General features: G+C 40.6%; 1 protein-coding gene across 1 annotated transcript in view; it reads right to left on the bottom strand.

The window, feature by feature from the left end:
- Positions 1-1,615: 1,615 nt before the first annotated feature.
- The window catches only part of KIF20B (kinesin family member 20B), a 68,735-nt gene continuing 49,101 nt past the window's right edge, over positions 1,616-21,249 (bottom strand). Inside the window, exons 26-32 of the mRNA XM_077822741.1 lie at positions 20,831-21,007; positions 16,190-16,315; positions 14,578-14,781; positions 11,924-12,022; positions 9,996-10,143; positions 3,480-3,622; positions 1,616-1,830 (exon numbers count right to left, since the gene is read on the bottom strand). Coding sequence (XP_077678867.1) covers positions 1,753-1,830; positions 3,480-3,622; positions 9,996-10,143; positions 11,924-12,022; positions 14,578-14,781; positions 16,190-16,315; positions 20,831-21,007 — 975 coding nt within the window. The 3' untranslated portion in view covers positions 1,616-1,752. The remainder of the gene's footprint in view (positions 1,831-3,479; positions 3,623-9,995; positions 10,144-11,923; positions 12,023-14,577; positions 14,782-16,189; positions 16,316-20,830; positions 21,008-21,249) is intronic.

Here is a 21,249-nt window from a genome sequence, read left to right as displayed (position 1 = left end):
TTCTCAGATCCAAGGGTTTGGGTCTGTGGTCACCTATGCAAATTGGTGAGGCTTTTTATCCAACATTTCCCAGGAAAGGGGGGGTGCAAGTGTTGGGAGGATTGTTCATTGTTCTTAAGATCCAAGGGTCTGAGTCTGTAGTCACCTAGGCAAATTGGTGAGGCTTTTTACCAAACCTTGTCCAGGAAGTGGGGTGCAAGGTTTTGGAAAGTATTTTGGGGGGAAAGACGTTTCCAAACAGCTCTTCCCCAGCAACCAGTATTTGTTTGGTGGTGGTAGCGGCCAATCCAAGGACAAAGGGTGGAATATTTTGTACCTTGGGGAAGTTTTGACCTAAACTGGTAAAGATAAGCTTAGGAGGTTTTCATGCAGGTCCCCACATCTGTACCCTAGCATTCAGAGTGGGGGACGAACCTTGACAATGGGGATCAGTACTGTTTAACATATTCATAAATGATATGGAAAAAGGAACAAACAGTGAGGTGGCAAAATGTGAAGATGATATAAAACTGCTCCAGACAGTTAAGTCCAAAGCATGCTACAAAGAGTTACTGGGTGACTAGGCAACAAAATGGCAGATGAAATTCAATGTTGATAAATGCAAAGTAATGCACGCTGGAAAACATAATCCCAACTATAGATATAAAATTATGGGGTCTAAAATAGCTGTTACCACTCAAAAGAGATGTTTGAGTCATTGTGGATAGTTCTCTGAAATGTGCAGCAGCAGTCAAAAAAGCTAACAATGTTGGGAATCATTAAGAAAGGGATAGATAAGACGACAGAAAATATCAATTGCCTCTATTTAAATCCATGATATGCTCACATCTTGAATACTGCGTGCAGATCTGGCCACCCCATCTCAAAAAATGATATATTGGAATTGGAAAAGGTACAGAGAAGGGCAACAAAAATTACTAGGGGTATGGAACAGCTTCCGAATAAGGAGAGATTTAAAAAAAAAAGACTGGGACTGTTCAGCTTGGAAAAGAGACAACTAAAGGGGGCTATGACAGAGGTCTATAAAGTCATGACGGGTGCGGAGAAAGTAAATAAGGAAGTGTTATTTACTCCTCAGACCACAAGAACTAGAGGTCACCAAGTAACTTAATAGGCAGCAAGTTTAAAAACAAACAAAAGGAAATATTTCTTCGCACAACGCACAAACTCTTTCTGGAACTCTTTGCCAGAGGATGTTGTGAAGGCCAAGACTATAACAAGGTTCACAAAAGAACTAGATAAGTTCATGGAGGATGGGTCCATCAATGGCTATTAGCCAGTATGGGCAGGGATGCAAAAGCATGCTCTGAAGTGTCCCTAGCCTCTGTTTGTTAGAAGCTGGGAATGGGTGATTGGGGAAGGATTACTTGATGACTGCCTGTTCATTCCCTCTGCAGCACCTGGCATTGGTGACTGTCATAAGACAGGATATTGGGCTGGATGGACCACTGGTCTGACCCAGTGTGGCTGTTCTTATGCTCACTTAAGAGTGGCATTCCTGAACTCTTTTAAAAAGACATCAAATTTTAAAATAAATCACAGATATAAAAACGTTTTAAACTACATTTCAGCTTTAATGGATTCACAATTTTATACAGTACTTCTGAAGGTTTAAACAAAGGAAAAACTATACAGCGGCAATGGGAGTATAATAAAGGATCTACAGTTTTAACTATATACAATCAACTGAAAATAATACAATAGAAATATGACCTGATTAAGAATTATATAAACATGCTTCTACATGACCATTTATCTTGCTGTTTTTGACCGCAGTCGTCGCTTGATGATTAGATGATCACTTTCCTTTTCCTTTTGGTCCATAGCAATCTAAAAAAAAGACATTTTGAAAGTTATTTTTGCTTTTCCTCAGATAAATGTTTAATATGGAATCATGTCAATGTCACTCTATAGATGATTCTAGATATCTGTATGCAGATGGCTGTGTTCATGCAGTTAGCTGCATAAAACACCCACCACTTTTCTAGTGTCCCCCTAAGCTAGATGCATAATAAATTGCACAATATTGCTACTGAATTTTTTAAAAAAGGATCCATAGTAGCCTTAGGTCAGTGTACAGAGCTCCACATAAATTTCATGGGGAAAAAAAAAAAATCCTAGCAAGGACTAGGATGTGTCAGACTATGTTTGCATAGAAATTAATGGGAGAATAAATTGTGAAACCATTCTGATTGGAAACAATTTCCAGTCCTAAACTTCTAGCACTAACTCATCAAAATAAAAAGTAAAGAAGTAAAAACAAAAGTGAGATGAGGTGAGTGAAGTATTACCAACCACCTTGTCTCTCTAATATCCTGGGACTGACTTGGCTACACCACCACTGCATACAACATGTAAAACAAAACAAAAATAAAAGTTTAATCTTCCCTTGACCTTCCCTGGCTTGTCCAGCAACTTGGATCCTATGCAGTCTGGTTTCTGTGCCTCCCCCATTCAGACTGCTCTCACTAGAATTAATGGGATTACTCATTTGCATAGGAATTTGTAGGATTGAGGCATAAGATTGAGATCCTCATTCCCTGCTCTGGCCCCTTCACAATGGGAAAAAGGACCAGAGCAGAATAAAGGGTTCTTAAAAGCTCTGCTTCTAGCTGGTGGAGTATTCCTCCAGTGCAAGAACTGCAGAGAGCCATAAGGCTATCCTCCAAAGACCCTCTTGCAAGCTCTGGCATATGGGACATGTCAGGGACTGCACTAGGAGGGATGTGTCAGTGTGGTATCCCAGCATGCAAGGCAGTGGAGCTTCTAGGTATAGCTCCAAATCATAGGGCAGCTACAGGAGACTTCCATAGGTTGGACAGGCCTGTAGTCCTGTGTAAGCTAAGTTACACCAGGAGACTCTCCAGCCCTGGGGTAGCTCAGGATCAGGACAACACAACAGGTGGTTTAAGACAGTCTCCCCACTTCCCTTGGTTGCCACTTCTGTGCTACAACTCTTAGCGATGCAGCACAGAATCTCATCCTCAGGTTTTAAATCAAGTATTTTCCTTATTCATTAATTAGTTATATAGGTATCCATTTCCATTTATCATTTTCCTTTTACATTTAAATAGATGCAGTCAACTGAAAAAAAAAATCACTTCTTGTTAACTATAATATCTGAAAACATTTGTGATGCCCCCACCAAAATGATTATGATTAGAGAAAGGAATGGGTCAGTTTGTACATTTGGCAGCACTTTCACTATATTCCCTCTAGAGCAACTCAGCTTCTCCCATTTATACAGGTCTTGCAAACAACTGCAAAGAGAGGAGAGAAAAGAGGAGAAAAAAGAAGATGCAGTTGTAAAACCATGAAGATTGGCAAAGTGGAGTCAGGGAGGAACTGAAGTACGTCAAAATTTTTAACTCATTTTTGTAAATTGAATAGATCTCAGGTTGACAGTGTCCCTTTAAATCAGCTTTCTGAAAGCCGTTAACTTATCTCACTGCAGCATGTGTGGAAAATATGTCACTTACCACGTCACCAGGAATGTCTAAAGGAAAGGAAATGTCAGTTGAGTACAGCTTTCGCTTGGTTCGTTTCGGCTTTTGCTCCTTTGCTTTGTGAGTTTCCACTTCTGTAGATTTGGGGGAGCTTATTGTTGCAATCAGCTTCTTTGCTGCAAGAGATTTTATTTTAATCAATATTTTATTATTTTTAAACAAAAAGAGCATTAATTAGAAGGAATCAAGGGAATATTTAAAAAGCTAAAATATACCCCTCTAATCACAGCTGAAAAGGTTTTTTAAAGAGGAAATAGTTTGAATAAAACCTTGATTTACTATCCAGACACATTTGATTTTGAAAAGAGATTTAGAAAATATGGATCACAGCAAACCTGCGTGTGCCAAATAAATTAAGCCATATTAAGAATTTTTTTTTTTACTTCCTAGGAAGGGACAGATTTGGAGTTTGATTCTGCTATCAATTGTACAGCAATCCCACTGACTTCCTTGAAATTACTCTTACCTATCAAGGTGAAATAAAGATCAGAATCATGCCCTATTATAAACTTAATTAAAAATAGTGACTTATTGTTTTGACAAATTTATGCACATGTAGAATTATTTTTTTTTCCAATTTAGACTGATATCCATTTTAAAGCTTTTTTTTTTTAAACAAAAATTATTCCCTTAGGGGACTCAGGCAATAATTTAATGACATTAGACAGAGTACAAAAAGTTAAAAGTTTATAACTGTTCGAACACAAGTTGTCAAGATCACACATCAAAATATAATAGTAAATATCCTTAAAATCAAACTCTAAGTTCTCAAACTGCATTTTTCTTATTTTGTCTATCTGTAAATTTAGATTATTAGCAAAAGAAATATTTTGTCTGTTTGCATGTGTACAGTGAAATCAATGTTTACTGACATTTATCGATAAAAATCTAATTCTTCCAAGCCTAGTTATAATCTTGCACTCCCACCCTATTGTTTACCTGTTACATCTTTACTGAATCTTAGATTGAGAACTCCCTGGGGCAGAGACTGTCGTTTTTGTTTGTACGGTGCCTAATAAAATAGGCGTTGACCAAACTACTATAGAAACAACAATAAAAAATGGCAAATATTTTATTCATCTTATGATGTTTTACTGGGCAGTAATTCTATTTTTAAATTAGAAAAGCTAAAACAAAACAATAGTTGTGCTTTCCATTTACGTCCAACACAGCCAAACTTAGAATAGACTGATAAAGTATGCTCAAGAGAACAGAAAAATTTCCTACCAAAAGTTTCCTTTCTGCAAGCAGCGTCTCCCACAATTCTGGATGTCTGGGCTGCTCTCCTTTCTCTGCAATTTACAAAGGCAGATCAGAATTTTGGCACTGCATGGTCAGGCCATGCCTTCTCTGCTTCTGTTTGCTGCCAGACGAGTTACTCCCAAACTATAAAATTTGCAGAACATTAACAAATATTCCAGAGATAAAACAACTATGTACATTAGACCAAAGATGATGAACATATGGTAACCCTTCCATATCTCAACCTTGACTCACGAGCCGTCCAGGGTGGGGAATATTGTGGGACATGCTGCTAGCAGAATGGAAAATCATCTAGAAGAATTTTTTTATTTTGCTCGCCAGCATCTCCCACACTTCTGGATGTTTGGAGAGTAGCAAGCGGTGAAGAGATGTAGGGAGGATTATGAAACAAAAGTTGGTAGGAAAGAAATACTCCTCTTTTTGTCAGCTTGTTCAAGAGTCTGTATTATTTCTGGGCCACCACCTGCAGCACTTTCCTGCCAAAGGAGGCCTCTGTAGAAGACAGAAGGTCCACCTTGTAGTTCTTAATGCTGGAGACCAAGTGGCAGCTTTCAAATTTCTGAAGTGACACACTTGCTTGTTCTGCTCTTGAGGGTGTTAAGGATCTTGTGCCTTGTGATCTTGTGCCTTGATCCTTGCTAGGACAGAAGCCTCTGGTGATTTGTAGGCTTCCCACAACAGGACTTAGACTCTGAGTCCCTTGCATTTCAGATTGAAAGACACAAATAGGGAGCCCGATTTTCTCATAGATTCTGTATACTTCAGATAGACTTTTGACATTCTTCTGACACCTAAGGTGTGCCATGCCTTTTTCAGTTGGATATTGTGGTTTTGGACAGAACAATGGAAGCACAACTTCTTGAGAAGTCTGGATGGAGGAATTTACCTTAGGAAGAAAGGATTCTGGTGTCAAAAGCACCACTTGTACTCATGGAACATGTGTAAGGTTTTTGTATAGATACTGCTGCCATCTCCAATACTCGCCTGGCAGACAGGACAGCTACTAAGAAACCAGCTTTAGTGGATAAATTAAAGGCCTACACTGAAGTTAGAAGCTTGAAGGGATGGCTTTTCCGGTCCCTCAAAAGCTAGCAGAAGATCCCAGTGTAGATCTGGCTACTTTGCTTGAAGGAATCTGGTTACCTGTGGACTGTTTGCCAGGGAGTCAGAGGATCCTGCAAATAAAACACACTACAAAGAGCAGACATCTGATGCGCAATGGTCCTGGGCTGAAGGCCTCTGTCTATGCCTTCTTGGAGAACGTCCAGAATGGTTGGCATTCCTGGATTTCTGGGATTTGCATTGTGCTCTTGGCACCAGTTGTTGAATCTAGACCAGAGAGAAGAGTACGCTTTTAGTGCGGCTACTGTCCTAGACTAAAGCAATATTTTAATGACACTGGTGGACAGACTGAGACCTTCTTGTGCTTCCCTCTTAATAGCCAGGCTATTAGTTGAAGCCATTTTGAGTTTGGATGAAGAAGAGGACATCTGCACAGAAGGTTAAGTTTCAGCTCCAACAGGTCTGAGAACCAAAATCTTTGACCAATGAGGAGTTATCAGTATTATCATTGCCTGTTCTTGTTTTAGTATTTGGACCTCCTTTCCCAGTAGTGGAAAAGAGTGAAAATGTGTAAAGTATGCCCCATGGCCAACTGTGTGGTAAGGCATCTGTTCCCATGGATCTGGGGCCTGCCTCCCTTGTGAAGTATTTTGGCCTCTTTGCATCTCATACAATTTTGCGAACATGTTGGGGAGGCCCAACAGCTGAACAACAAAACTGAAAGCCTCCTGATGTAGGCACCATTAGGAGTTGTTAATCCTGGGCTGGCAGAGCCAGTCTGCCTTTTGGTTAAGGTTTCTTTGATGTGGATCACTCTGAGGGAAAGGAGGACTGTTCCACCCACCCCATTAATTTCCATTGCTTCTGCGTGTAATGCTGGACTCCTTGTTCCTCCTTGGTTGTTTAAATAGGTGACTGTAGTCATATTGTCTGATTGAATCAGGTAATGGTTCCCCGTTAAGGTGGGCTGGAACTTTTGCAGAATTAGCTTAATTACTCTCAGCTCTATGAGCTTTATGTTGTGAGCCTTTTCCTCCTCACTCTAAATGCCCTGGATCTCCAAATGAGTTCCCTAGCCCTCCAGGCTGGCATTGGTTCCAAGGACTAAAGGATCTGGAAGACAGATGGGCATGCTTTTGCAGTACCTGTTATAGGGCAACCAACATTATAAGGAGTTGAACATCTGTGTTAGAACCTGTACTTGATGTTCTGGGTGTGGTCCCACATCTTTAGAAGTTTTCAAGCATTCATACTAATGTGTGATTGTGCCCATGGAGTGATCCCTATGCACGACACCAGGAGTCATAGCAGTTGGAGGAATAGTGCTATAGTAGGTCTCCTGCAACTCGGGAGCAAGAAAATGAATTCCTGGATGGAACCAGAGAACTTCTGTTGGCACTGACAAAGACATGCTCCTGGAAAAATCCTGTGCGCTGCTGACTGTGATGGAGCTCAGATCATGTAGTCATCGAGGGTACTGTTGAATTCCCTGCAACCTGAGTCTCGCTATTGCCACCCCCACCTTTTTAAAAACCCTGGGGGACAAACACTCCTACTTGACCTGTACTCGCTACTGATTATGTTTCCTGCTGGAGGCGAACCTCAGAAACCTGTGGTGGCACAGTCTGATGGGGATATGGAGATATGAGTCAGATCTACTGAAGCCAAGAAGTGCTCCTGGGGGAAGGATGAAACCACAGCCAGGGTCTCCATCTGAAACTTTATTTTGTTCCTCCACTTGAGACTTCTGAGGTTGAGAATGGCTCTGACACCTCCCCACCCCCTGTACTTCTGTACAATGAAGAAGATGGAGTAGAACCTTCTTCTGAGGGAGTAGAGTTCTTCTGAGGGAACACTATAGCTCCCATATCCAGAAGCGGATATATTTTGTTGTGGATCAGATTGTGTTTTACAGGGTCGTTGAAGCTGGGTGACTGCAAGAAGGAAAAGATGGAGCAGAGCCTGCAGCTTGATGGAGTATCCCTGGCTCACTATTTCCCTGACTTACTTGCCAGTGGTGTATGAAAACCATTCCGCTAGGATATGGGAAATCCTGCCCCTTAGCTTCAGCTCTGGGAGGAAGCTTATGTGATCTGTCCAAGTGGATTTGTGTGTGGCTGACGTTCATCTGGACTTTCCCCTTAGACTGTGATTCCACTGTTGTCCCTTTGGGAATCTGTTACCCCTTTGCTGGCACTTCTGTGCTGACAAGTGAAGGAGCGCCTCTGTTTGAAGGCCGGTCTATAGTGTCTCCCAAGGGCGCTTAGTGGGGAGGGGAGAGATTGTCTGGATTTTCTGCATTGTTAAACACCACTATATCACAGCTTTCTTCCTAAAGGAGGGAGCCTGTAAACTTGGCCAATCTTGGGAGCCGCTTAGAGTGAATATCCACACTCCAAGGTCGAAGCCATAAGGGGTACCTGGCTAATGAGGTAGAAGCCATGGTAGAAGCCAGGGCTCGGGCTCAGGCTGAGAACCTCATTGCATCCACTGAGGCTTCAGCTACAAATGCTGTTGTTGCTAGAGAGACTTTCTTTAAAGTGGAGCCAAAGTTAAGGACAGAAATCACCTTAAGGCTTTGAGAGCTTCCAGTCAGAAATGAGAAGCTTCTGCAAAGCAGGTTGCTGCTAGGGACACTCAGGAAGGTGGTGAAGGTGGCTTCAGAGCCCTTTTTGAGAGTGGGCTCCATCTTTCTATCCATGGGTTCCTTAGGGTAGAACTCCCCTTCGGAGGGAATAACCATGTCCTTGGTGAGGGATACTACAGGAGCATCAACCTTTGGTGTCTCAGCAATAGAGCTCTTTGGTTCTTGAATTTTATAGAGCCTGAGATTGCTCTTGTTAATAGGCTTGCCCTTATCAGGCTGGTTCTTCGAAGGAGGAGTGAAGGGATATTGCAGCCTCAGGGAAGGATTTTGAGGGGAGAAATTTACACTGAGGCTTAAAGAAGCCTGTTCAAGTTTCAGAGCCAGGTAACTTGTCTTCCTCAGTAGAGGAGGAGTCGTCGTCGTCGTCAAAGGACTCGTATCTCCAGATTATTTGGGTTTTTGCTTTCCATTTTTAGGTTTTTGTTTGTTTGTTTTTTGGGGTAATCTTATTTGCATGCTTTGGGAATGCAAAAGGTCTCTGTGGCTTTGGTGAGGCCTCTTGTGGCTTACTTTCTTTAGGGCCTGAAGCCCCCTTGAGAGGTCTGTCTCAGAATCCTCCTCTCCTGGGAGGGGGGTGGGAATTCGTTATCCAAGCTGTCCTGGCTGACTTGGGAGGGAGGTTGATTAGAAGACCTGTTTCTTTCCCCAGAATGCTCAGGACCCTCTTTAAGACTTGAGGTGGGAGGAGAGGGAGTTGTGGCCCAAAAAGCCTCCCCTCTTTATTCTGTAGGGGTCCCCGTGGACTTACTTCCTGAGATGATGGTCAGGGTCCTCTTTGCTTCTGGATCTGGAGCCTCTCCTTCCTCTGCACTAGTGTTCCTGGCCCATTTTCCCCCAGTTGGACTAGCGGCTGCCTCGGTGTGTAGGGGACTCCACCTGCCTGCCTGCCTCACAGCCCTGGGACCTAGCGGAGTTAGGGACAGAAGGCTGAGTGCAGACTGGGCACAGTTTGGCTTCTGCCAAGCCTGGGAAGGTTCCTCCATATAGAGCACCGCTAGGATTTAATGCAGTACTTTCTTGCCTGCTCTGCCATGCCTGTGAGGGGCGGAGGAGCCAGAAGGGAGACACTGCAGCAGAGGCTCGGGGAGGGTTAAACCCCTGAAGGGTTAACTGACCCAGGGAGTAGAAGGAGGTAGAACAACTATTCCCCACTGCCCAAATATCTGGGCAGAAAAGTTAAATTAGAAGTAGTAAGGGCAGGAGCAAAAGAAATTGCCACTGTCTACTGCTGCGGCAGCAGAGAAACTTGGCAGCAAGCAGGAGCAGAGGGGGCGTGGCCAGACCATGTGCCAAAATGTTGATCAACCTTTGCGAGCTGCAGAGAGGAGAGTGGCCCAGATGTCCGGAATTGTGGAAGAACCTGGGCTGCAGAACAAATAGCCATACATTGCATTTGTGAAGCATTTACTATGCCACATTTGCAAGCCAATATATTACTTTAGCCACTTGTCCCCTTTCTACATTTTCTAATAGGAATCACAGAAAAAGAGAGGTCTTCTAGTTTGCACTATACAAACCTTTGGAGTGAATAATTGTAGGAGAACTTTGAAAGAAATCTCCAAGCTTTTGTAGGGTTCCATCTTTTTTCTGAGTTGACTTTGTACTTGAAGTTGATACTTGTTTTCTTAAGGGGTATTCCTTTCTAAATGATTGTGTAGTGGCCATCTAAACAGAAATACTAGTTAATATTTTAAGTAGAGAACCACAATTTCACTTATCTTTTAGTCCACAAATTAAGTTTGATAATCAGATGGCTCATTTTTACTTTTTAACATTACATATGGACTGCAGTTATTAATTTATACCTAACTCTGTTCCCTTCTTTGAGGGCTAAGGACATTTGTGTACGTACTAATATGCATAGCAAAGTCAATCTGAATATTCAGGCTGCAACAGAGTTTAACAAAACAATGTTTTGCAACACAAAAATCCACCAAGATATAAATAACATTATAAAAAACAGGAGTCTTGGCCTCACTGAAATCAGTGGCAAAATTCCCATTGACTTCAAAGGGGCCAGGATTTCACTCCATGTATTGTGTGCATATTGAAACTTACTCTAGGAGAGCTTTAACACCACACAATTTTGTTGCACTTCAGAGGATTTCAAAGTACCTTCCAAACAATTATTGGGACATACATGGATTGTTTCATCCTGATATATGGTGGGAAATGGTGGCAGTTTAATAGCACTCAGCAACATTAAATAATTGTACGGCACAACTTAAAAAAAAAATCACAGTTGTCTGGAATTTTTTTTACCTGCTCTATTATGACTAAAAGATTCAGGGAAGGTATTTTTCTGCAATTTTACTGTTATTGGGTATTAGGCAGCATTGTGTCTAGTTAGTTTCAGGGTTTCCTCTGGACAGAACATTCCCATTTGCCCATTTGTTGTTTCTTGACTTAATTTAGGGCCTGATTCTTCCATAGGATCCATTTAGGCACACCTTTGGGTCCATGGGGATCTTGGGGTTCTTGCTACCTAGACACAAAGGTTGGTCTACACAAATCCAGGACTAGGTGTGATCGTGTATAACTATGCCTTTGCACAGCACCTACCTCAAATGCTCCTAGCTTGACGTGATTTGGGCCTGTACATGATACTGCATTACAACTATCATTACTAATCTAGCCAACCATTTTCCTCTGTCTGTGAGAGTTCTTAGCACAACAGTGGAGAGAAACTCATTTTATAAATAGAAAAAAATGATAGAATCACAAAAATTATCAGAGGTACTCAGGGATGTGTGTCAGCTGACTGCCACAGGCAGGGCAAATTCACTCTCTGTAAAGCCTGTAAGGGCTGCCTCATGTCAGGAGCACTGCTTAGATTTAAGCCAGATGTTTGCAGGACAGCTCTGCCATGCCTCAGTGGGGGCAGAGGAGTCTGAAAAGTTGGTGCTCCAGTTGCAGATCCAGGTGTTTGAAAACATTATGCTGCTATTTACCCAATTGAGGGAAGGAGGAGGAGGAAGATTAAAGTCACAACTGCACAAAAATGAATAAAAATAAAGGTTTTAAAACAAAGTGACTAGGAGAAACTGAACCACCAACTTGTGCCACCATTGGAGGCAGAAAATTTGGAGAGGCCTGAGCTGAAAGGCAGAGCCTATCCCTGGAGCCTCAGGCAACAACAGTGGACCACCTCCAAGTTCCACAGGTGAGGAGTATTAGCCCATGAGTAATGAATGAGGAGAGAAGCTGTGAAACAGAGGTATTCCTTAAAGATCTCCCTGCCTAATACAGATTTACCATCTTTGACTCACTTGCAGAATCTGATGGGATGGCACCATAAGATGGTGTGGAGATGCCAGACAAGTATATACATAAAGCAGAAATACTGTTTAGTAAAACGTTCCTTTTCAAAGCCTCTTAATCATTTGCATATATCTATATTCACATAAAATGTCCGAACCAACTTGAAGAACAGAATAAAACAAACCATTTTCTTCTTGCTGATTTTAGCAGAACTGGACTTTACAGGTGAACTAACATCAGCAGTAGGTGTGGCATTTTTCTTGTTTTCGCTCTTGACAAGTTCCTGAGAAAATGAAGTATATGCTAAACTTCAACTGCAGTTTGCATCTCAGCTTACAAAATTTCTTCTGGGAGAAGTAGCAGTGTTATGCGTATTAAAGAAGCAGCCAACATCTGAATTGCTATAGTCAGATATTGATGAGCTACTAGCCAGCATTTCCTGAGTGGTACATAATAGAGATACGGTACTTATTCACACCTAAATCAAAGTTTAAATCTTCTGAATTAAAGGCAACTGGAAATAATGGTAGTTATCCCATTCTGACATTTGCTATTTTTCTTCTCCACCATTTCATCTATACGGGTGTTCTTTTGTCAAATTTCTTAAAACTGAAGTTTGAAGTCACTCAATAAATGAATGTAAATTTAGCTTCCTGATGTAAATTCAGGTTGGTAGCATTTTACCATTGTTGAGCTGTCAGTGTAAGGCATCTTCTATTTTGGGATGTGATGTCACTTCCATGTATAATAAACTTTTCTTTCAAGATCTGTGTAAAGCAAGATTGCACACTGACAGACCAACCAAAAGATATAATCAAATATATTAGTTGAAAATCCTGGCATGGGATTTTGATAACACTTACTCGTGGCTGGGTTCTTTTAGAAAGACAGAACACATAGGAGTGATTTCAGGTACATGGGCTGCCAAGCAAACCTAATTGTGCAGGGAATGAAGAGCTAAATAAGGTGAAGAACGAAGTTGCTGAATTAAAAACATGGAAGCCTGTGTTAAACTGTTAATTTGAAATGTTAAACCTGTTAAAAGTCTCAACTAAAACCAACTCTCATATATGTACTTTTTAGGTATCTAAGGAGTTTTTTCCTTCTCTTCCTCTAGTCTGAAAATGTGTTACCACCAGCTATGCCTGACATTTATCCACTAATTTCAACCCTGTGTCTGTAAAATCATGGTTTGGAAGTTTCAGAAAAATAAAAACAAAATAATTCAGTACTTTTAACTTGGATATTCAGGTTTGTTGAAGACTGACTTTTTTTTTTTAAAATGTTTTCCTATTTGGTCAGTGTCCAATTTAGAAAAAAATTGGAAGTATATTAGAATAGAAAATTGTCCAGACTAAAAAAAATAGGTAACAATAAAATTCAGATAAGAAAATAGTCCTAGAAGGAACGAATTTTAGTTCAGTGGTGTTGTAATGTTATTGTGACTTATCTAAACACTAAGGGGTATGAAGAGGGACTATTTTGGTATAAAAGGATCTCTAAAGTACTCATCTACAGCAACTCTATGTTAGATGAAACCTGCTCATCTATACCAGACAAATAGGTTCAATACCTGACCAAGGCCTTCAGAAGTATGCTTATTTCTACATCTGCTTGTCCAGCAGCTTGAAAGCATATTGCTCTTGAAGAAAATTGGTTGAAGAAATGGAAGTCATTTTAATTGACAATTGTGGATATTCTCTTTCCCAAAATACTTTATAATGCAGAATTCCAGTTCAATGTTGGGTTACACAGTCTTCAACAGTTACTTTTTGCACTTAGGTTTTGAAAACAACAAAATATAGAAATTGTGATTTTTAATACCATTTCCAAGGTCACTGAACTGAAGCCTCTACTTTCCTTACCTATTTCTCAGTGTGCTGAAACAAGCATTTTGAGATTCTTGGATGAAAGGTTCTTATGAAGCACAAAGTTTTCCCCTTTTTCAGGAAAAAGCCTGTTTCCACCCACAGCCCCTCCTGCCCACCAGCCAATCCCAGTACTCTTTAGAAGTGCTGAGATAGACCTACATCAAACTCACAAGAGAGGGCTGCCACTGGCTGACAGGTACCATGATGTTGCCCCAGGGGGGTGTGTGGCCTGGCTCTCATATTACAATCTGGCACTAGCTTTAACAGACTGACTCTTTCAATTGGTCATTATTTACAATTGCTTCTGACTAAAGTAGAAAAGGAAAAAGGCAGGATGGTTTCAGGAAATGAAAGCCCGGTCAGCCACCACTCCCAGGTCTTAAGTAAATGAAGACAGAGTCAAATACTTATACAAAATAAAGGATATTTTTGTGTAGCTGATCTACATAGCTGGAGAACATTTTTATTTTTTGTTTCACCCTAAAAGATAAGCCACCACAAAGGATGCTCATCCAGAGCACTAGATACCCTTTACATATTTTTAAAGCCACAGTTTAGGAACTACAAACAAAAAAACAATCCAAAGCAGTAGCACCTCTCCTTAGCACACATTTAATCACAAGTCGTGTGTATCATACACAGTTTTAAATCACCACTGTACTTCCCCACCGAAATCCCACCCTCAACTGCCTCAGCATAGCTAATATGAGTTATATGGTACACAAAGACTTTTAACATCATGTTACATGCATTTAAAGTCATGTTTTGGTCTAAATATATCAAAACATACCATTAGGAATATTTTTAGCTGGCTCTAATACAAATCAGATACACAAGGGACAATGTGTTTCAATTTTAAGATAGGATTCCACTGCCAGTATAGTAAGGTACACAAAAACTGATCACAGTAATAGATCTAATTGTGTACTGTAAATTTTAAAAAGCTCGTGTTCAGTGTAAGACTTACCTCATCTAGCTCATTACTCTTCCTTTTCCTTCTTGTCTTGGGCATTTTAACAGTCACTGGTAAGGCACTGCCCTGGTGTTTCACTTCCATTTTATTGGGATGCAGAGGTGTGAACTGAATCTCCATCTCAGGTTTAGGAAACCTGCTACCTTTCCCGTTTTCTGTAGATACTTCAGAAGAGTCCAGAACAATGTCTGAATGGTCCTGCAGACACATGGGGTGAATTAAAGAGAACAAAAATATTGTCAAACAAGCTTTAAAATAACTTTGTGATATGAAAAATAAAAAGTTAACATAGCCCTAGAAAAGGTCCACACACACTCAGTGGCTATTGGCATTTGGGAAACTTGCCATGGCATGTGAGGGAGCCTACATCTTCAACTGTTGTAAAATGTAAGCCTCTTTTTTTTTTTTTTTTTAAAGAAAAACAAAAAAAGTAAGTTTCTAGCCTTCATGATTGCGAATATAAGTTTCCAAATGTGAACCCAGTGCAGTGCTTTCTTACTGAGTCATCTCCTCGGGGATACAGACAACTCCAGCTTTGCTTTATAGCTGCTTACTGCTTTCCAAAGCAACAATAGAGAGCAAGTAACATGATTGGAAAGTTTGTGCTGCTGCTGCTCAGTATCCTGTGCGCAGCAGCAAAGCTCATTAGAATCACATCAGTTTCACTCTACTGCCAGTTGGAAATTAGCCAAGGACAGGAGCTATTCAGGGAGAGGACAAGCTGAAAACAGGCTAGAGAAGGGATAGAGTAGCAGACCCTTCCACACTTCTATATTAGCAAAGATGGTAGAGGTGTAGGGCACTGAGACCTTGCTGCCCTCCAGCAACAAGAAAGCTCAGAGGTTGAGGAAAAGAAGGAAGAAAGTTAAAACTCCTTCTTTCTAACAGTTCCCACTAGGGTTCCTAACTTACAGCTGATATAGAAGATGGAGCACACATCCAGGAACAGTAGTCTAGTAAGAATCCCTGCACCTTCTCATTTCCAAAACTAGGGGTGGATCTATAATGATATCACTCATTATGTAGATGTCATGTTAGTAAAGAGTTGGCAGTTTAAAAGGTCAAGTTAAATGAGAGTTGGGACTTTTGTCCATCTTATAAACCTGCACAGGATCTGAAGAAGGCGTATCAAACTTGCCTTAAGTGTAGCCCATTTAAAGTGCCTTAAAAAAAAAAAAAAAAAGTCTCATCTAAGACTCACTCATTTTGCAAACACAGTCGGTCCTTAATTAGATCCCATGAAGTGTAGGTATTATACTTCTTTTATAAACATGCAAAGGGGTAATGGGATTCACCAAGTCTGTGGCAGATCCAGGAGACTGCCCACCACCAATCTCTCCCTCCCTTTAGCATGGCTCTTATTGCTTTTGTCAGTACAGCCACAGGCATTAGTGAAAAGCTTGGTTACCCCTGAAGCAGCTAGAAACAAAGAACCAGCACCAAGTGACCTGTCAGTTCTCCGCAAGCCACCAGGAAGAGGCCTGTGGACTACAGTTTGAGAACTGCTATTTTAAAACATTATACAGATAATTTCTTTAGCTTTATTGTGTCTATTAGACAAAAGCTTTATCACCACATATCACCTAAAAGAAAGTTATATACCAACCTCAGTTTCATCTAATGAAGACACACTGCTTGGACATTGTGATAATAGATTGTCTTTAACTTCATTGCAACTTATTGGGATACTTTGTCCAGCTATAGGATTATTCTCTCTCTGTTTTTCCTTAAACTGTAAAAGATTTAGAATGAGTGACAACAATGTTAGAGTGTAAGCTTTAGAATTATGTTTGAGCTACCTATGTGTTCCAATATAAAAGCTCAATACGTTTAAGTTCATGAATGTTTGTGCAGGAAGACAATATTAAACCATTTCAAAAGACCCATGCAGTTAATCTCCAAAGCTACTTATTTTTGTAAGAAACATTTCACTATTACTATACCATGAAAATATTCAGACCTGATAATTTTCTGTTAGCAGCTTCTCTCCTCATTCATAACAAATGGCTAATGGACTGCCACCTGGGGAATTTGGAGGTGGTTTTATGTTGTTGCTGGAAGGTCTAGGACTGAGTCCTGCTCTTCAGCTCAGGCCACCAGAGAAGTTCTTCCAAAGGTACAGATTCACGGGAGCAACCAATTAATAGCAATAAGACAAGAACTTGAAATTTCTGAAACTAACCTTAGAGCAACTGTATGTGTGCGTCTCCCTTCAGAGAAAAAAAATTATTATTATTTTTACAAGTTGTGTAACAATCATTTACCAAATTACCAGATTGGGTTCAATGAACTAGAAGCTGCTAACAAAAAGAAAATAATCAGGTAAGAAATTTCTTATTCTGCTGCCCAGCTTCACTCCTCATTTACACCAAATGGGCAGTAGCAAGCAGCAATGCACAGAAGAAGAGAGGGTTAGTGAGTAGAAGGATAAAGCAGAATTTAAACTATTGTTGTTATGGTAGGCAGAAATAGGAAGGAACATGAAGTTTCCACAATATAAAGTGAAAGCTTTGTAACTTGAGGAATTATTTGGGAACAAACCAGTAGCACCTTTGTACCAACAGATGCCTCTGCAGAGGTATGGAAATCTACTTTGCAAGTTTCCCTCAGGTGAGGCTCAGACACTTTCTTCCCACAGTGCCACTGGAGGGAACCTTGATTCCCTCAGTGAATGGTTTCCCAGATGCGTAGTGTGCCAACTGGTGCAGGATTTTACCATTTTGCCTGCAGCAACCTTGAAATTCTAAGGTATTTTGGATGTAATCATGAAAAGGGTACAATTGGCATATGTACGCTGCATGCCTGAGATATATCATCTTTAGAGCTCGAGGAATACCTTCTTATGCTACAATCTTCCAAAGGGGTGTTCAAGATTGGAACAAAAATGATGAGCGAACTATTTCCTATGAAGTGTGAGAACAAGAACTTGCCCCGGGCCAAAGGTTTCTGGAGCTATCAGAATAACCTTTTCCTTAAGATAGAGTGGTTCTTGTACAGACTGAGGAACTAATTTCAAAATTTGTCTTTTAGAAGTAATGGCAACTATAAAAGCTGACCCCAGGTTTATCTAATTTGGGAGTTCTGATGAATCTTGGTACCCGAGGGCACTCAGTTGGGAAGTCCAATGTGCCTGCATAAAAGAAAGCTGCTAGGGATGTAATCCACTTTTCTAAAGATGCCTGGTTGTAGGATTCCAGCCAGCCATCCTGGAGAAACTCTAGGGTAGCAAAGATATTTTGTGATTACAATAAATTATTTGTATTATTGTGGTACCTTGAGGCCCAGACACCATTTTGCTGCACACTGTATAAACATGTGAGGCATTCTCTGACACAAAGAGTTGACCGCTTTCCTTCACACCAGAAATTTGACCAGATCAATGAACGAAAAATGTATTGGTTGAGTTCTGTCTGGATACCAAAATGTATCAACAAGACCAACAGAGAATCCCTGCTGAACTACACTTCTTTAGCTACCCAGGTGGTCCAGATCTGGAGTGGTATTTTGACCTTAGAAAAAGTGGATGGAGTCCGTATAAGGAGCTTTTTGAGGGAGAAATTATTAGCAGAGCACTGCAGAGGCACCCCAGGCCACAAGTGGGCTCTTGGGTGGTTGCTAAACCCGTTACATGGATGTAAGAGGAAACTTCCCCTGTGGCCAAGTTATTCTGAAATTCCCACTAGTGCATTTCTTGCACATTCTTCTGAAGCAGCCGGTGCTGCCCATCATCAAAGAGAGAATACTGGACTAGATGGACCACTGGTCTGGTCTTTTATAGCCATGTCATTGATAGAGGTGTCAAAGTAAACTAAAAGGGAATACACTCAGATGCTGAAAAACTGTATAGCACAGGATGTGAGCTCAGAGATATTTTCCAGATGAGGGTCCATAATCCCAAGGTTGTCATGCAACACTAATTCTCTGCAAGTTGCACACTTGTCCAGTAAATTTCCAGGTGGAATTTAAAGTACTGGTTTTATCCTATAAATCCTGTATGCTTTGGAACCTAGTTATCTGTAGGACCATGCCTCTCTCTGCAACATACTGCTAGAGTTCAGATCAACAGAGGTACTTGAGTTGGAATTCCATTCACACAGACCTACAGAAGCTGCTAGAGGGGGAATTTGGTCTCCTCAGCTCTTGAGTATAGAGCTTCTATTAGTTAACTATCTAGGTAAATTCTGAAGCCTAACTTTTCTAATAGGCATTTACAGAGATTGGGTTTTCATAAGTGGAGAAGTTGATATTTTATTGGCTAGAGAGTGTCTTTGATTTTAGTGGGAGAATTTATGAAGTAAAAGAATTTGTACTTAGAAATTTGGTACTGGGCGTAACCGGAATACTACTGTCTTTTTTGGCATAAGAGACAATCTACCACAAAGGAAGGCTTGCCTGGGTGGCAAGATAGATCAGAGTGCCAAAGAGGACTGACTTCACGCTGAGGCTATTATAGTCCTTTAGGAGTTCACACTTCTCACTTGGTCGGTGAAAACTAATTATAGAATATACAATCAGTTTAGGGTTTGTGCCCTGTTTCTTGACAGTCTACCCTGCGGTTAGCACTCACTCTTGTGAGCCGCTCTAGACAGTTTGACACAGATTAAGGATTGTAAGAATCATCAGGAAGAGAAAAACAGCATGGGGAAAAGAGTGTTTTCTAGGAGTACACTTCAAACGTTTACTGGACTACAGTGGGGGGAGGGGGAGGTGCGGCGGCAAGGAAAGCACTCTGTTATCCTGCACCTAGGAAGTAGTCGGGCTGTGTGATTACATTCATGAAACAGTATCACAACCAGCCTTGGTTGGAAGTGCTGCAAAAAGGCTTTGGGCAAGATAAGACTGCTTTAGACAGGAGGTTAGCTGTTAAATTAAGGTGCTGTTTATAGTTCCTTGATTTTTTATAAGGGGGCTCGTTTAGTCTCCAGAAAGCAAGTGTTGATTTTGTTTTATATGTCCCCTTCCATTTCCATTATCCTTCCTCAGTATCTGTTAAATATTATCAAAAAATCAAGAAACTTATGATTGTTTTAACTACAAATGCAACTCTGTGTTATAAGGAGCTGATCCTGAATTGAATCAAACAAGCTGGTGAATACCCTGTTCCTTTGGGAACAGCAGACCTGGTAGCACTGTGAGTGTTCAGCGGATAAAGGGATGAACACTGTGAGGGGATGCTTCAAAGGAGCTCGGGAACTGAGGTGCACCTATTGTTAACCTGCAAGTCAAAGTAAGGGCTGGCATAGCTCAGAGGAAACTGTTTGGGTGGCTAACAGATTGGAGGTGTGTTGGGGAACAGACACCCAGTTAAGCACAAGCAAGTCTTCCTCAAGCTGGAGACAGGAGTGGTTAACAAGGTGATTCAGTCCTGGGCACTTGAGAACTGTCACAGTACCAGAAAACACATACAGCGTGGGAAGAAGCAGCCTAATCTTCCTCATGCTATTCTGCCTATGCAGTTCAGTCCTAATAGAGGTATAATGAGTTCAGTCCCCATACCCCTTCATTCATAACCTCTCTGGCAGGACTGCCAATAAAGGTGATAATTGTCTTGGTGGTTTGTGACATGAATACCTCAAGAAACTAGACTGAGACTCCCATCAATTGATTTAATAAATCACCAAACAGCCATCAAATGTCAACTAATTTAGTTCCCACTTTTCATGTTTAAGACTTACAAATGCATTGTAACAGAATTTGTTCCGTTTCTGACACTGTCCAAAACAGAAAGTTGAGAAAGCAAAGGAAATAACAAATGTTTGGAATTTTTCTTTTGAGTTTAATTTGAAAGTTGGGTTAACTCTTTCGTTTGTTTTTTGCTTTTTTTTTTTCCCCTTGTCATGCCACTGTGCCTCCTGGTATTGGCCTGGACCAGAGATGGAAATGAAAAGCCAACAAAGGCTATTTCTCATGGAATTTTCAGGGTGAGTAGTCCAAGAAAATACTAGAAGTTTCATAAGAAAGCCTGTTGGAGATTTCCAATCCAGTTTCTTGATCACAGAGTTCAAATAAACTACAAATGCTTTTCTGAACCACTGAACCTTTGGAAGTTCACCGACCACTAATGCCAGTTCATTTCCAAAGCAAGCTATGGGGCTGGTTTTATTTTTTAAATTTGCTCTTAAACACTGAAATGTTGACAATATTTGAAGCCAACACAGCTCTGAAATCAAGACTGCAACAATATGATAATGCTATACAGAACTAATAGATAACAAATCAAAATGAACAGAAGGAGAACTAGGCAGACCTTTCCTGAACCCATTAATGTGGTATGTTTCAGTTCCTCTATTTCTTTATCTTTTTTAATGTTGCTAGAAACCAAAGCACTGAGCTGTACTTCCAAAGCTGCGACTAACTGATCTCTTTCTTTACGCCACTTTTGCAGGTCATTATCCTTTTCTGCCAGCTGTGCAGTAAGCTTCTCCTAAACGAAAATGGAAAGTGATTAGAAAAGCCCTGAAACACCTTCAATTTGAACTGTCCCAAGTACGTGGTTTCAAATGATTAACTATTATATTTACGCTCAAAAAGAAAGACCCTATTAATCTAGGAAATTAAGCCTACGTAAGTATTCTATTTCACAAACGGAAACAAGTAATTTAGTTTCATTTGACAGTGTATAAAAACAAAAGAGGTTTTAAATAATAAATCTTGTTCCCACATTCT

Source organism: Eretmochelys imbricata, chromosome 7 (assembly GCF_965152235.1).
Source record: "Eretmochelys imbricata isolate rEreImb1 chromosome 7, rEreImb1.hap1, whole genome shotgun sequence".
NCBI lineage: Eukaryota > Metazoa > Chordata > Testudines > Cheloniidae > Eretmochelys > Eretmochelys imbricata.
This window is presented reverse-complemented; position numbering and strand designations above follow the sequence as displayed.